The sequence below is a fragment of the Periplaneta americana genome, chromosome 1 (genome assembly GCF_040183065.1).
Source record: "Periplaneta americana isolate PAMFEO1 chromosome 1, P.americana_PAMFEO1_priV1, whole genome shotgun sequence".
In the NCBI taxonomy this organism is placed as follows: domain Eukaryota; kingdom Metazoa; phylum Arthropoda; class Insecta; order Blattodea; family Blattidae; genus Periplaneta; species Periplaneta americana.
The window spans coordinates 779008-795515 of NC_091117.1; the positions used below are offsets into that span (position 1 = coordinate 779008).

General features: G+C 38.1%; 1 protein-coding gene across 1 annotated transcript in view; it reads left to right on the forward strand.

Annotated features, from left to right (window-relative positions):
- The first annotated feature begins 11698 nt into the window (after positions 1-11698).
- The window catches only part of LOC138708879 (collagen alpha-1(I) chain-like), a 41567-nt gene continuing 36757 nt past the window's right edge, over positions 11699-16508 (forward strand). The window contains exon 1 of the mRNA XM_069839156.1: positions 11699-11781. Within this exon, the coding sequence (XP_069695257.1) occupies positions 11755-11781 (27 nt within the window). The 5' untranslated portion in view covers positions 11699-11754. The remainder of the gene's footprint in view (positions 11782-16508) is intronic.

A 16508-nucleotide genomic window follows, 5' to 3' on the forward strand; every position in this document is an offset into this window, starting at 1 on the left:
CCGGCGGCACAGTGAGATCAGACGGGCAGCATCCACTGGCTCCAGCAGGACACGCCCCCCGACCAATAGCGGCAGGACACGCCCCCACGCGGCGACAAATCAATGCAGTGCGTAACTGCCCCATTAATAAGCGTCACCAACATTATTATTATTATTATTATTATTATTATTATTATTATTATTATTATTATTATTATTTCCACGGATCTAAAACATGCTTATATACTAGCTCTGAATGTTTCTTCGTATTTATTGTTTATAAAACTACATTTAGCACATACCTAGGCTACTGAGTCCATTTCCAGACAGATCTATTCCAGAAAAGAAACTCAAAATCTCGGGAAAGATTTGAAAGCTTTAGCATTAAATTGAGGAAACAGAGATTAAAGGAAACAATAATCACAGCGGAACCCGAATCGCGCAAGTGAAGTGGATAGACATTGGATAGTCTACATCACACATTATCACAGCATCTAGACAGAACTTCTTCTGATTGAGGTTCTGTCTATTATCAGGCAGTACTTCTCACTTGACGATATGTGTCTGAGGAAGAACAATTGTTTGTATGCATCTGAAATCTATGTAGCTAGTCGGCGATGTATGCAATGGTAGGGGAAAGGAACTGGCCACCCTACCCCATGTACCTTCTGCACTAGTTGCCTCATAAGTGGTGCCTTCTTGGTATCACTTGTGAGGTTGAAACCTGTTCAATTCTGTTACCGTTCATTGCAGTCTTCTTTATTAAAAATGTATCCATTACCAACACTTAGATACATCGCCATCACTGATCACTTAAACGGAGACGTTAACGGAATTTTATACACAGCAATGAACATAATGTTTGCTTTAAAATTTAATATAATCTATAGTATGGTTTTGGTGTTGTAAAATACATTACTACTGTACGTTTTTTCATTCCAGAAAGGACTTGTATTTTATTTTATTTTATTTTATATAATCAAACACAAAAAAACTAGAACCAACATAATCATAGTTAAGGATTTAAAATACCTGTAAAAATACCAGATTGATGTAAACTGTAATTTTTCGAAAATTTGGGTGAAAATGAAAATCGTTTTTACTTTAGGTACTGTGGTAAAAAATGAAATTCTCTTCATTAAGAATTATGAAAAAATAAAATAAGTCGTTTCTGGTATATATAGCAAATTTGAAGCAGGCTACCTACCTCTGAAACTGGGAACATTATAAGAAGTTGAATACAACTACTTTCTTTTTTTACACATTTCCCCTTAACATAAGGAAACTCTATACGAATTATTTGCAAGGGCAAGACCCTTCTAATAATTTTGTTTGGGCCCCTGGCTAGAAGGTGCCCTGTCCCTCAAAGGCAGCTCTCAGTGTAGCAGAATTAATTACGTGAAATTAGACCTGCTGTTTATGAAGATAGTAGGCCTATGAGCATTATTAATAAGCTATCACTATCAAACATTCAAAATAGAATTTACCAGTAGGCAAATGTCTTGCATTCTCTAATAAGACTACCAGTAGGCCTACATTCACTTACGAACTGCAGTGGGCTACTATGCAATCTATTCTTCAACGATAGCAAGTACTGAAATATAGCTAATAGCTATTTGTGCAATGCATGGAAACTGGAATACATGCCCTGCCCCTCAAACGTCTGGATTTAATGTTCCTAATTATGTCAGGTGAAGAATACAATGCGTGCAGTTCTGCGTTGTGTAACTTTCTCCATTCTCCTGTAACTTCATCCCGCTTAGCCCCAAATATTTTCCTAAGCACCTTATTCTCAAACACCCTTAACCTATGTTCCTCTCTCAAAGTGAGAGTCCAAGTTTCACAACCATACAGAACAACCGGTAATATAACTGTTTCATAAATTCTAACTTTCAGATTTTTTGACAGCAGACTAGATGACAAAAGCTTCTCAACCGAATAATAACAGGCATTTCCCATATTTATTCTGCGTTTAATTTCCTCCCGAGTGTCATTTATATTTGTTACTGTTGCTCCAAGATATTTGAATTTTTCCACCTCTTCGAAAGATAAACCTCCAATTTTTATGTTCCCATTTCGTACAATATTCTGGTCACGAGACATAATCATATACTTTGTCTTTTCGGGATTTACTTTCAAACCTATCGCTTTACTTTCTTCAAGTAAAATTTCTGTGTTTTCCCTAATCGTTTGTAGATTTTCTCCTAACATATTCACGTCATCCGCATAGACAAGAAGCTGATGTAACCCGTTCAATTCCAAACCCTCTCTGTTATCCTGGACTTTCCTAATTGCATATTCTAGAGCGAAGTTAAAAAGTAAAGGTGATAGTGCATCTCCCTGATTTAGCCCGCAGTGAATTGGAAAATCATAAGATAGAAACTGGCCTATACGGACTCTGCTGTATGTTTCACTGAGACACATTTTAATTAATCGAACTAGTTTCTTGGGAATACCAAATTCAATAAGAATATCATATAAAACTTCTCTCTTAACCGAGTCATATGCCTTTTTTAAATCTGTGAGTAACTGATGTACTGTACCCTTATACTCCCATTTTTTCTCCATTATCTGTAGAATACAAAATATCTGGTCAATAGTTGATCTATTACGCCTAAAACCGCACTGATGATCCCCAATAATTTCATCTACGTGCGGAGTTAATCTTCTCAAAAGTATATTGGACAAAATTTTGTACGACGTCAACAAAAGTGATATTCCTTGAAAGTTACCACAGTTAGTCTTGTCCCCCTTCTTAAAAATAGGTACAATCTTGGACTCCTTCCATTGTTCTGGTACAATTTCCTTTTCCCAAATAGCAAGTACAAGCTTATAAATTTCGCTAGATAATGCGCTTCCACCCTCTTGTATTAATTCTGCTGGAATTTGATCGATACGTAGAGACTTGTACTTTTCAGATTTTCTATCGCAATTTCGACTTCAGGAAGTGTGGGTTCGGGTATAAATGGCTCAGCAGTTGGTATTTGAATTTCGTCCCGATCATTTCTATTTGCCCAAAATAGTTTTTCCATCTGTTCAGGATTCAATGAGAGTCTGCAAGCAAGTCACCATTCCCATCCTTGATCACGTTTACCCTTGCCTGATATCCGTTCTTAAATTTCTTTACACCCTTATACAAATCTCTATTGTTTTTATCCTTACTAGTTTTTCCTTTAAGTACCTAACCTCTCTTTTTATTCCTAAGTGTACGACTTGCTTCCCGTCTTTCATTGAAATAATTATCTCTATTCTCAACTGGATCCTGTAAGAATTTCAATTTTGCCTGTTTCCTTCTTTCAATAATAATAATAATAATAATAATAATAATAATAATAATAATAATAATAATAATAATAATAATAATAATAATTCAGATCAATGAAGCTATTGCAAGGAAATTTAGGAAAAGAAAAACATATGACAACAATTTTAAGAATGCGCAACTCATGTCAATTGTGACTTCGCTTAGATCTGTACATGTAGGCCTAAGTTAAACCACTCTATACTGTCTACTGCATTAATTCAAACTAGTATGATTTTAGATTCTGAAATGTTGTCAGGCCAATTCAGGCACGGACATAGATTGGAGTCGATCCTGCGATAATAAGAGTGACCAGCGAGCGGTGCGATTTGTGCCAGGCAATCAATAGAGATTCGGAATCGAACTTCAGACCGATGGACGCGGCATTGGCTCTGCATTTAATCTTGCATTATGGCTCAGAGAAATATTCTAAATTGTTGTGACGGATTTCATTAGGAAATATTTTAAAATAAAACATAAAGGGGATGTGCGATGCTCTGTTTGAGGAGGTAAATAATAATTACTGCAAACTGATTCGAGACTTGGAAGGACCGCAGCCCTGGGCCTGTTTACATTTGAGGGGCCCGAGATCAAAATGGGCTATGTCATCCAAAGTAAATTTTAAGAAAAATGCAAGAATGTCCTACATCTCATAGAAGAAAGATACAAATGCGGAAATGACTCTAATTGATGAAGACGTCAGTAGTAAACATGCATTCCATGTTTATTCAAATCATAATGTCCAAATATTCGTTGTGTAAGAAAATTTAAATTTTGATATCCCATTTTGATACATTTATTTTGAAACTCATAACTCTAATTTTACATTGCTTGATCTAATTGTGCTTTTGAACATGATTTCGTTAAAATAAAGATTTCGAAATAATTTTATTTTATTTTTAATAGCACTATTCCCAAAACAGTCACAAGAAACTTCAAAAACTGAAAGTGTTTTACTTAATTATTAGAGTAATTGCATGGTTTTACGAAAATTATAAGAAAATCACTCTTCAAACATGTTCACAGGATTTTTTAAAAAGGAAAATATCCGAGCGTTTCGTATGGGACTCGCATTCGGGGGGCCCGTGGTTCGATTCCCAGACCAACTAACCTGAATGTTGCTTAGGCAAATGCCGGGTTGGAATTTTCATTGCAATGTTCCATTTTCTCTTCCCCTCCCGTGTAGAAAAAAGAATTTAGATTTTCATATCAAATCATTCATCTTTCTCATCTCATTCAATAGCCAACCGTTCTTTGGTTCTCACTCTTCCGCTATATGTTTTATTTTTATTTTAGTAGGTTATTTTACGACGCTTTATCAACATCTTAGGTTATTTAGCGTCTGAATGAGATGAAGGTGACAATGCCAGTGAAATGAGTCCGAGGTCCAACACCGAAAATTACACAGCATTTGCTCATATAGGGTTGAGGGAAAACCCCGGATAAAACCTCAACCAGTTAATTTGCCCCGAGCGGAAATCGAACCCGGGCCACCTGGTTTCGCGGCTAGACGCGCTAACCGTTATTCCACATGTGTGGACCTTCTGCTATATCTCTGTCAGGATTCATTCCTTAAGAGCACTTCCAAGGGCACTCCGACACCTTGGAAGGCCCGTTGGAATGGATCCTATGCTGCTTGGTCGCCTTTTCGGTATGAGGGTGGGAGACCTCCATTGGTTGAGCAGATGAGGGGTGAGATGCGGCCGGTTGGCTGGTACAACCTCATCCTCATTCATCCCATAAATTCGGGGTGCACAATAGGTCTTAGTATGACCGATGTGCAAAGGGTCATCCTAACCGCCCGTAGCCACCATGACCTAACCTAACCTAACAAGGGAAAAGCATGTGCAAAGGCCATTAACATCCTCTTCTCCATCTTGTTCGTTTGTTGGCACATTCCTAGTCATACGAATTTGCAGGCTTATCTGCGAATGGTCTTCTTCCCAGAACAATCCAAAATGTTTCTACAACAATCCCTCTACATCCATGATGTATCGATGTATTGATAACCTACAGAAAAATTTCCTTGTTTGCACTGTCCTTATGATAAATATTGTTTGCTCTAAAAGCGTAAACATGCTTGTCCTTCAAATAAGATGAAGAAAAAAGATGTTTAAATTCTGAGATCTTAAATAGAATGTAGAAGTCTCATGTTCTAGCATGTGTAAGAAAATGCATTATGTCTCAATATTTTGTCTTATCTCTGCTCAACTACTGTTTCATTGTACGTGTAATATTGCTTGGTTTAATATGTTGCTTGGTTAGAAGACGTGGAAATGTCAAATTTTGCTGACAATCATAGATCAAAGTGAGAAGGTCTGGAGATATCTCATTCTTGATTTCATAAAAACCTTTCACTCTCAGCAGATGAATACGTTGAGCAGTCATAGCCTGTAATCTTCTGTCTGACGTAGTATTAACGTAATTCATAAATTAAAGCCTATTACATTAGTTTAAATAAATATTTTTCATAGCAATACAGTCCTTGCCTTATAAATTAGAACAGAATTGTAGAGGCATAATTACTGTGCAACTAAGGTCTAAGCCATGTTAGTTTTCTGACAAATCTAGAGGAAAGACTTAAACCACGCAAACTTTGGCAAACATAGACCATTCTGTTTCATGTGCTCTGCAAATATAACGTAAAGATGTGAAATATAGCCCATTTTGATCTGTTCAAATAACGGCTGGCATATCCCATTTTGATTCATTCATTAATAATAACATATCCCATTTTGATACATGTACTAATTTTCTCCATGCATTTTACATGTCTAAAATAAACCATTTTGAAACTGCACCTTTCACAGTGTAAAGTATTCAACCCAAACTTGCCAATGACGTCAATAACTCATTTTATGAAAAAAAGTCACATAGCCCATTTTGATCTCGGGCGCCTCATTTAATCCCATTGTTGAACAGATTTTGTTCACATTCTGTAATCTGCATGCTAAATTATTAGCCTGGACTTAGCCTACACATGCGAAATCGATTTTGTTTCAAAATTAATACGGACTGGCAAACAATTGTCTTTCATACTTTTCTTCTTGCGTGCGGACAGTAGCTGTGCACAACCAGGGCTGGCCTTAGTGACTTCAGTGATTCTTACGGGGATAACAGTTACTGTTAGACTGTGAATATTACTTGACGAAGTTACTCTTTCTCAAAGTATTGACCATCAGTAGTTGTAAATCTTTTTTATTAGCGGACGTATAGCCACGATATAATATAAAGCTGCCGTTTACTTGCTCGCACTTCTAAACACAATGTTCTGCAGTCCAAGTTGTTCACAACATTCAGCAGAGCGAGGACGTGAGAAAGACTTTTCTTGCGTAGCTATCGGTGTCACTGTTTCAGTTAATTCTTACGGTTCCGTCTGATTGCTCTCTGTGCTGAATTCATAAGAACCTAAACAATACTGCAGTACCCAATTAGTATTTCTTCTGCGATAGTGCGTGGAGTTGCATTTTACCGACTGTTATCAGTGGCTAAACTGAGCCTTTAAAACACTAGTGCGTGAAAAAGTAGCCTAAGTAATCACTTTAGGCACTACTCTCCATTTTAAGCACTGTCAAAGAAAATGTAATATTTAATGTACAAACTTCAGTAATAAATTAATACATTACTTAAATATTACACGTAACACAAATAAGTAACAAATTTAACATTCATATCTACATTTTAGCCCTTATTATTCTGCAGTTACAAGATTTATCATTCAATTGTTCCTAACCGCTCGCTTTACAGATGTAAGGGGCGGACACTGGTTGAGATGAAGACCAAGTCTTCTCTGCAGGAAACAATAGAAACTAACCGATGGAAATAATAGCGTAGGCTACCTGATGGCTATGCAGAGCCACCACTTCGCTGGAAGCCTGTTGAGCAAAATATAAAGTAAAGTTTATGACGACGTCCACCGCTGTGGAGTAACGGTCAGCGCTCCTGGGCGGGACAAGTTACTTGGTTTCGTTTTTCCCGGGGTTTTCCCTCAACCAATTGAAGCAGAATTGCTGCGTAACTTTCGGCGTTGGACCTCGGACTCATTTCGCCATCATTAATTCACATATCATCATCATGCATACCACAGCCCGGGTTCAGTTCACGGTGCGGCGTGCTGTACTTGTACAAGAGCGCGGTCGCTCGGCTACCCAATCATTCACAGAACAGGAGTGGTGAGCACAATAAGCCTCAGGTGCAGTGCAAGCGTACGAGAGAGAGAGAGAAACCGAGATTAGAGGAGGTCATGCCCAAAACAGATCGATCTGCCGGCTATTGGAACTCGACTCATCTCGCTGTTATTTATATGCGTACCGATCGATCCGGCAGCAAGCGATGCGATGCCAGTCAGCTGCGTCTGTCAATTAGGAAACATTTGCTAAGTCTGCACGTCTGTTGCATCACTATTCATCTGTAAATTGTAGGTTTAAGCAAGTCCGCTCTTTGGACAGCGCGTGGTCCGAGGTTCGTGGCATTCAAAGAAATTTACCTTCCGTCCACGGGACGGCGTTGTCTTGTGATGTCTCATCCCATGACCAGAAGGGGTGCAGTCGTGCCAGGGGACGCCCTGCAACTTTGGAGCGCCCTGCTTCTTTAGTTCCACTTCTTACAACAACAATAATAATAATAATAATAATAATAATAATAATAATAATAGTTTATTATTATACTCATGATAATAGATCTAAAATTTATTTATTTATTTATTTACTTATTTACTCATTTATTTACTTATTTATTTATTTATTCATTTACTTATTTATTTATTTATTTATTTATTTACTCATCTATTTACTTATTTATTCATTTATTTATTTACTTATTTATTTATCTATTCATTTATTCATTTATTCATTTACTTATTTATTTATTTATTTATTTATTTATTCATTCATTCATTTACTTATTTATTTATTTATTCATTTACTTATTTATTTATTCATTTATTTATTTATTTATTTATTTATTTATTTATTTATTCATTCATTCATTAGGCCTGCCTGTTGAACATCCCTTTTATCCGGCTTACACGTCACTGCGACGGATTATTCTGATGCGGGCTTGCCTGGTCTTCAGGGATAGGCTATAGCCGGAAAAGGGCGCTTCGCGAAAAGTTTCCGTTTAACACTTAGGGCCGTATTCATAGACATTCTTAGCGCGGGCTTCCGGTGGATGATCAGCGAACTAACGTTTTTCGTATTCATAAACCAGTGTTAGCGATATGATATGAATCCTGTACAAGTAACCAGTCGATAGTCGGGGCTAGTTTAGCACGCTCGTAGCGCGGGCTAGCGAAATGTCTATGAATAGCACCCTAAGGGTTTTGTAATGGGAGTCACAGCCACACACACTTGAATACAGCACAGAAAACAAGCTGACCACAATTATGGCCGACTGAGGAAAGTTGTTTGAGAAATAGGGTGTAGGAGAAGGGTGGGGTATTGTAACTATCCAGCCCTGGGCTTAAGCGCAGGGGTGAAGTGTCGAATAAAAGGGAGGGTATTTATGTAGGCTTAAGTGCGCAGGTAAATTCTGTATAAATCATAACTAGCTCGACTCAGCGTTAATGGCCCTTGTCCTTGGTTGTTTGGCTACTGAGAGAGCTGTAGTATTTAGTATTTTTTTATTTAACCTGGTAGAGATAAGGCCGTCAGGCCTTCTCTGCCCCTCTACCAGGGGATTACAACTATAACATGAACAATAAGATTACAAATAATATTAAATTTACAATTACAATTACAATAAAAATTAAAGTACGACAAGATTACCTGATTAATGAAAGCTAGACATTTTATCATAGAAGTTAAGAACAAAGAATATTTTTGTATTCACTGAATTACAAATTAAACCTAGAATAACAAAATTCTATAGTGATGAAATTACCGGATATTGAAATATTTTGTGATAGATTAAGAGAACTATTTACAAGAAACCATGTCTGAACGAGTCTCAATTACTGACCAAGTGCCTAGTAAGTCTGCGTTTGAATTCAATTTTATTTCGACAGTCCCTGATGCTAGCAGGTAGCGAATTCCAGAGTCTTGGCAGGGCTATTGTGAACGAGGATGAGTATGAGGAGGTGCGATGGGATGGTATTGATAGTATTGTTAGTATTGTTTCATGGCGAGAGCGTGTGTTCAGATTGTGGTGGGAAGAAAGGTAAGTGAAGCGAGACGACAGGCACGAAGGAATAGAAGAGTTCAAGATTTCGAAGAGAAGGAGAAGTGAATGTAAATTTCTTTTCTTATCTAGTTTAAGCCAACCTATTGCTTCCAGGGATGGGGTAATGTGATCATATTTACGAACATTGCTTACAAAACGTACACAGAAATTATGAGCACGTTGAAGTTTCGTTTTGTTGTCGCTGGAAAGGTCAGTCAGTAAAATGTCCGCATAGTCAAAATAGGGAAATACAAGGGTCTGCACAAGGGACTTTTTTAAGCAAGAGGGAAGATGAACAAGCTGTGTGTTGCGTAAAAAAAAAAAAATTAATCACAAATGTGCACAGGAGGGGAGAGGAAGAATGAAAATAATATCTAAGTTATGCTCGTAGCTGAGGGACTCATATCAGTCATCATGACATTGTTTAGTGAACAGACTAGTGATTAGTAGCGGGACGTGTGGAAGAATATTGTATTTTAAGACGGACTGTGCATCTATTATCAGGCAATACATCTCACTTGACGATATGTGTCAGAGAAAGAACAGTTGTTGTATGCATCTGAAGTCTGATTAGTGTAATATGTAGCTAGTCAGCGATGTATGCAATGGAGGGGGAAAGGAACTGGCCACCCTACCCCATTATCTAGTTGCCTGAGCACGCCGCACCGTGAACTTAACCCAGGCTATTGCATGCATGATGATGAACTGATGATGTCAATTAATGATGGCGAAATGAGTCCGAGGTCCAACGCCAACGAGATATTCTCTGTCTTAGGATTCCATCCCCCCTCATCAGAAATTCGTACCCTGCTACTAGATGTAGCCTGTTAGGTCTAGACGTACCGCTTACTTCCTCAGTAATCAACAATATTGTGCAGTCCTGTATTTTACTTTGCAAAGAGACGTCTTCACAACTACTGACAGCACGTCAATCCTTTAGGAAAGAGTTGTTCTGTCAACCTGTCTGTAACAGTTGCAAGAAACGATTACATAATTATGTAACTACATATGAAGAAAATTTCGTTTCAACAAACTAAAAAACAGTAGACAGTCTAACTTTAATATTCATCCATTCTCGTTTACAAAACTCCTTTCCGGAAAAACGAAGCAGCATTTTTCTTGGTTTCCGTATATATTTTCGAATAGCCTAATGTGTATAGATATCTTTAAATTCTGAATTTTTTGGATTGAATGCTGTAAACAATAATTAATTTTCCTGATAAAATGTTTTCGAAAACACATTCTCAAAAGCATTTCATTTTTGACATTCTATACTGTATGTTTTTTATACCAATGTAGTGTAGGGAAGGGTAAGATTAAGCCTTTGAACCAACGCCAAGTATAGGCATTCAGCACGATGGAGGACCACCGCAGGACAAGGGACAAGATCCAGTCAGGCATGATATGCATCGTTGTGGATTGAGATGACTCGCCGAAAACAATTGTTCCTTCAGCAGGAATGTATTTACGCGAGGATGTCAAACTCTGTTTGTGGCATTCACACAATAGGCCCTAACTGACGGTACTTCGTAAAATCCACTTTCCGGTCTGGTTTTATGCTTTCATATTTCGGACTTGAGTTTTCGTTTGTAAGCACAATAAAGAGCCATGCAAGGGAGCCTAGGAGACAGTCTGAACCAGCATAGCTACTAAACTTGTGAAAACCTGGGTTTTGTATGATCCTACGACGAGCTGTACATGCTCATGAAGACATTCCTCGATGCAGGCTAGAAGATGTAGACCAAGCATTAGTTCAGCTCACTCTGTCGTATCACAAAACTTACGATGCTTGAAATAATCGATTTAGAGAGTAAAACGATGTTTCATTATTCCATAATAAATAGTTAGGCCTATTATGTAATTATATAATTTTGCCTCTGATTGAAAACTCCTCCACACAATTTATTGTTCTTAAAATAACCACAATAATTGTATTTGTTTTTCTGTAAAAATATCGTCTTTCTATAAACGAGGTTTCAATTAATCAGTGTGCGCTCGCTTCTACGCTGAATGTAGCCTATCGGTAATGAAATGTTCTTCCTCGTTGCTTGACGAGTACATTCTGCTCCCTCCGCATCCTCGACTGTCCTTCCAGCAATAAAGATTTATGACTTGCTAATATTTTCATTTCAAATCCCATGATTTCATTTGGTTTACATCACAACACAGCAATCAATCTGTTGCTTCGCACGACGATCTGCCACCTAGCGAAGCCGCTCTCAACACTAGTTCCGCGCGTCGCCGGTAGGTGTGGGAGGCGTGGTTACCACGGGAACGGCGCTTGTTGACAATCCGTCAGTCTGGGAGGTGCAATTATGTCCTACAACTTCAGTGCCAATCAGGTATGTTATAAAGTAGCGCCTCGAGCGAAGTAGGAATTGAAACCAGGACAGCGGAGTCCGAAGTACAGCATTGAAATCGCACGTCGGGTCTCTGCAGATGTGCCTGCATAACATGACGTCGCAAACTCATACCTTATCACGTAGCACGTCGGAAACGTTACTCACAGGTAAATTCTGATAGAGTTTTGTATCTATGCAGCATCGAGCATTATGCGACAACTCGGTACTTTTCGTCTACAATATTAGGGCTATCTCACTCTAATGCAAAGTTTAGATCTATAGCTTAGCTGACAGGATCTTGGGTTCGAACCCGGCAGATTGTGTGAGATGTGAACATTTCACAGTTTTCCCGTTTCACTACTATTTCATTATCGATTCTCAACTGAATTGAGTCATCACACTAATTCAGAGGTTCTCTTTGTTGACTAAAATAATTCATACATGCGAAAGCCAATATCAATCGGCGAAGAAAACGACTTGTTGCAACTTATCCGGCTAGAGAAGAAATAAAACGACGTTTCAGGAATACTCGCGAAGCAACTTAATGTTTTAAAAGCGATGTTCCAAATACAAACAGGATCCATATTATTTAGAAAGTTAACACCAATGGGAGTCAAAATGATGCTAGTCAGGATGAAGCACGCTGTTTAAATATGTGCGGACTTGAGAATTACGAGTAACTTTGCATCCTTGCAAAAGGTCTTGGGGACTCATAGGCTGTTGGTCATTTGTCTAATTCAGAATATGCAGTCTCACTGAAAACACTTAGGCCTACTGAAATTTTTAAAAGGGGAGAAAGGAAAACACGGTATCACGTCGTTTTCCATAAGTTTATTCGGCATATGCTTAATATGAAACATCGGAACACTTTAATTCCTTTGTTCCTGGAAGCTCAGATGTAAGGCACGTCATATTCATTTCAACGATTAGTAGCGCTTGCAGTCCTGTCTAAGTTACATAATCATACTTTATATTACCGTGCTCACAGATTCCTACTACATGCATATGTGAGAAAAGGAAAGAAGGATGCTGGGATAATGTAGCTTCCTTCACAAAGTGCATTGTCTAGTAGACATCAACAGTCTAAAGGCCTAATGATTCTGTCACCTTCGTAGATACCTACATTACATCTGCTTCAAATATATGATTTGCAATTAGCCTATATCGGATCTCTTTCTTTTTCGGATTACAGGAAAGCTTTTTGTGTTAAATCCAAAAAGAAAAATTTAGTTTTTATTAATTGGGTGCTTTACGTGATTCATTTTTATATGCCTGTAGAATAATATTTAAAGAAAGTAAACTATCATTCACAACATAAGACGAGTCAGAAATACGCATATAGACGTATCTATAACTTATGAAATGAGAAACACATCAAACATAACTGATAGCCTTTAGCTGTAGAACACGAGCAACACACAATTACATCATATGACTGAATTATTTTTGGAGTAAATAGCCGGCATGGCAAAGTGAGCAATGATAGTGAAAGTGAAGTCAAACGATTCGCGGTGACAGAGTTCTCAGTTCATGGAGCCAATTCCGTCCTTATCGCCGATCCCAAGATCGGTCACGCGAGCTGCCATCCCATCCCATCGCGTGACATAGGCAACCCGTTCACTTCTACGCCGGAGATGTTGCCGAACGCGCAGGCAGCTGATGTGGCTGCGAGCTGCAAACGCGATTTTGTGTGAAACCGTAGTCATGGCAACTGAGCGCCACGGCTCACGCAATGCATCTCTACAACAAGCAAGCAGGCAACAGTGTGCCGACTCTATGATGCTCAGTTACATTTTTAACACAATTTTTTTTTGGCGCCTGACTTTTTTTATTGCAAGCTAAAGCAAAAATACAATAACAAATATTTTACAATATTATTGTAATGCTCGTATATGAGTATTCTTCAAAATTCGTAATTGATTGCCAATCTCTTAGTAAAAATAGCCTACATATTACAAAAATTTAAAAATAACTATTTAGTTCTTGTACCAATGCAATGTAACAATCTACTGAGTTTTAACTGATCAAAGCCAACTATCAACTGCAATCTTGTCGCACCTGATGTTCAGATGTTAAACATTTTCATTCCTTCCTTAACAATACAATGGGTCGTGATATTGTATGTTGTCGTGCTAGCAAATGTTCTTCAATCATGTACGCTTGCTCTTGGTTCCAGTCAAGTCACTAAACATCACAACACACCGGGCGAGGGCAGAGACGTTTGTTAAAGGGTAAGCTGTCGTTAGTTATACCTTATTTTATTTCAAGGAGTGCAGTTCGGTGCCTCCTTTGAACACCCACTTACAGATTTATGACTTCCTACACAAACAACTCTGAAAATTCCATCCTGTCCCCTCGTCCCAACATTGCACAGTTGCCACAATCCTGGTGACCCTAGAAACTATGCAGTGAAAATGAAGGGATTCTTGGAATTCGGAAAAGATGCGACAACTCTGCCTCCACGTGGATTTGACGGGAGCCTGTCAATTCTTCTGAACGAGGGTTGTGATTGGTTACTGACAGGAGAAGACAAGATTTCCGTCACAGTAAGGAAGACATTTATTTATGACAACCAATTATTAGGGGGCAGTAGAAGGTCTGTCGGCAAAGTCTTTTCTATGAAACTGCACCCCATGAAATAAAATAAGGTATACAAACCCTCACTGGTATACGTGGACGAATATTTTAAAACTTCCCTTTCCAACGGTCTAATTTCGCACCAGTACACTGCTGGTTATTTTCACTACTAAATAATAATTATCAATATTTATAAAACAATAATTAAAATAGTTATTTATATCCTTTAAATTTGGAAACAAAAATATATAATTTAAGACGAGAAACGTATAAACTTACAATCATTATTTTTATCTTTTGTGCGTATTAGCAATTGTTACGAAAAACTTTTGTGTGTGCCATCTACTATGCCGTACAATCATACGGTGCTTCTTGAAATGTTTTGTATACTGTCCACAAAAGGAATTTTCATCCTGATTTCATTTTTAAATAGCCTACATTTAATCATAGTTTTAGAAAATAAACTACAAGGAGAAATTTTATTCGTAGACCTAACACAATGAACGTCATCACTCGATAGTATTATCATCGAGCCATGTTTGTGTGGCGGTCCACACAGTTTCTTTAAAAGTATTCAGAGTGGGTTTCTACTTTCGGGATGTAAAAGCACAGCGGGGAATTTGGCACTATACTAGCCTGAGGACGTTTTAAGGACTTTTGATCCGTAAAATTTCATAAATATTAGTAACTTAGCCTAATATAAAATTAACTCAGATGACCTTCTAAGACTGACAAAGGGAATCCGTGTGTGGAAACTGTAGACTAGATCAGCCAAGCGAGTTGCTACACACACACTTGGGTCAACAGCTGGGCAGCTGCTAAAATGTCCCTCCATGTCACGGACACACAAGATTAGCCCACAGTCAATCACATGTCATTACTTATAGGCTAATAATGACTAAAATCAAAATTAATCAATAATTATTTTAAATAGAAATGTCTTTGTTTCAATTAGGCTGCACGAACAGCGCTAATGGACCAGCTGGCGGGCAAGTTTTAAACGTTTGCAATTATCACAGAAACATTTCGACTACTCGTCTACTTCTTCCTCGTCGTAAGAGCTACAAGTTCATCGCACACGTTATGCTGAAATGGTCATATTTATAGTTCCAGTAGTGCAATGAAAAGTAGCTGGACTCTTGAACGGTCTTGAGTTCAAATCTCGATTGAATGTCAGGTGATCCGGTGGTAAACGCTCTATCAGAATCTCATGGACAGTTGATGCGACGTCACTAAACAATCAGATTAAGACCGCCCATATAATAACAATGATAAGTTAGGCCACGCCCGCCGCCCGACGACCAATGACAGGAGCCGCTCTGCAGTAATTAGAGTCGGTCGTTGCGGTGCAGGCCGCTGCCGCGCTTCAGTCGCGACCCCGAGCCCGCCGGCAACTGTTCAGGTAACGGCCCGAGCAGTCATTTGTTATTACGTAGTTCAATCTTTCTGAACCGGAACTCTGTGAAGCTGAAGTTAATATCATGTGAGCGCCTTAAAGTAACGTCTTCGCATTTTGATTTTGGTAACATTAATATTTGTTGTGTGTGTGGCTGTTTTATTCTTGTTCTGTACATACACCTTATCATTTCGTGGCTACCTTTGTGAAATTCAAGTTCAATATTTAAACGAGATTTTCTCAAACTAGCGTCCTTTGTAGGTATTCACATACGTTATCTTTGAAGTGCATGAAATGCCGCATAATTAATCAAAGACATTTAACTTACAATTAATTATTTCACGAGTATTTTCAGTCCCGGAAGCACTCTTAATGTAAGACTTAAAAAACAATAACTCACATTTTTCTTCAGCATCAATTTAAGTTTACATAATACATGAAAGCTGCCTAATTTTATTAGATATAGTTAGAAGGTAGGGAGTGCAGAGGAAAAATCTTATGAATTATTTATCCTTTCTGTAAAAATAATGCTACATTAATATAACTAAAACTTTCAATGCTTTCTTAAAATTCCTAAAGTGGAGACTGTCAATGTAGGCCTATACTAACATATTTTAGAAGTAGTCTGGTATCCTATACTGAACCAGAATTAGCTACTCAATCTTTGAAGTTGTTTCTAGATATGGTTTAGGTCGTGACTACTTCCCTACAGACGCGTGGCTAGTTACGCGGTGGTCCAGGCTTTGGAGGATGC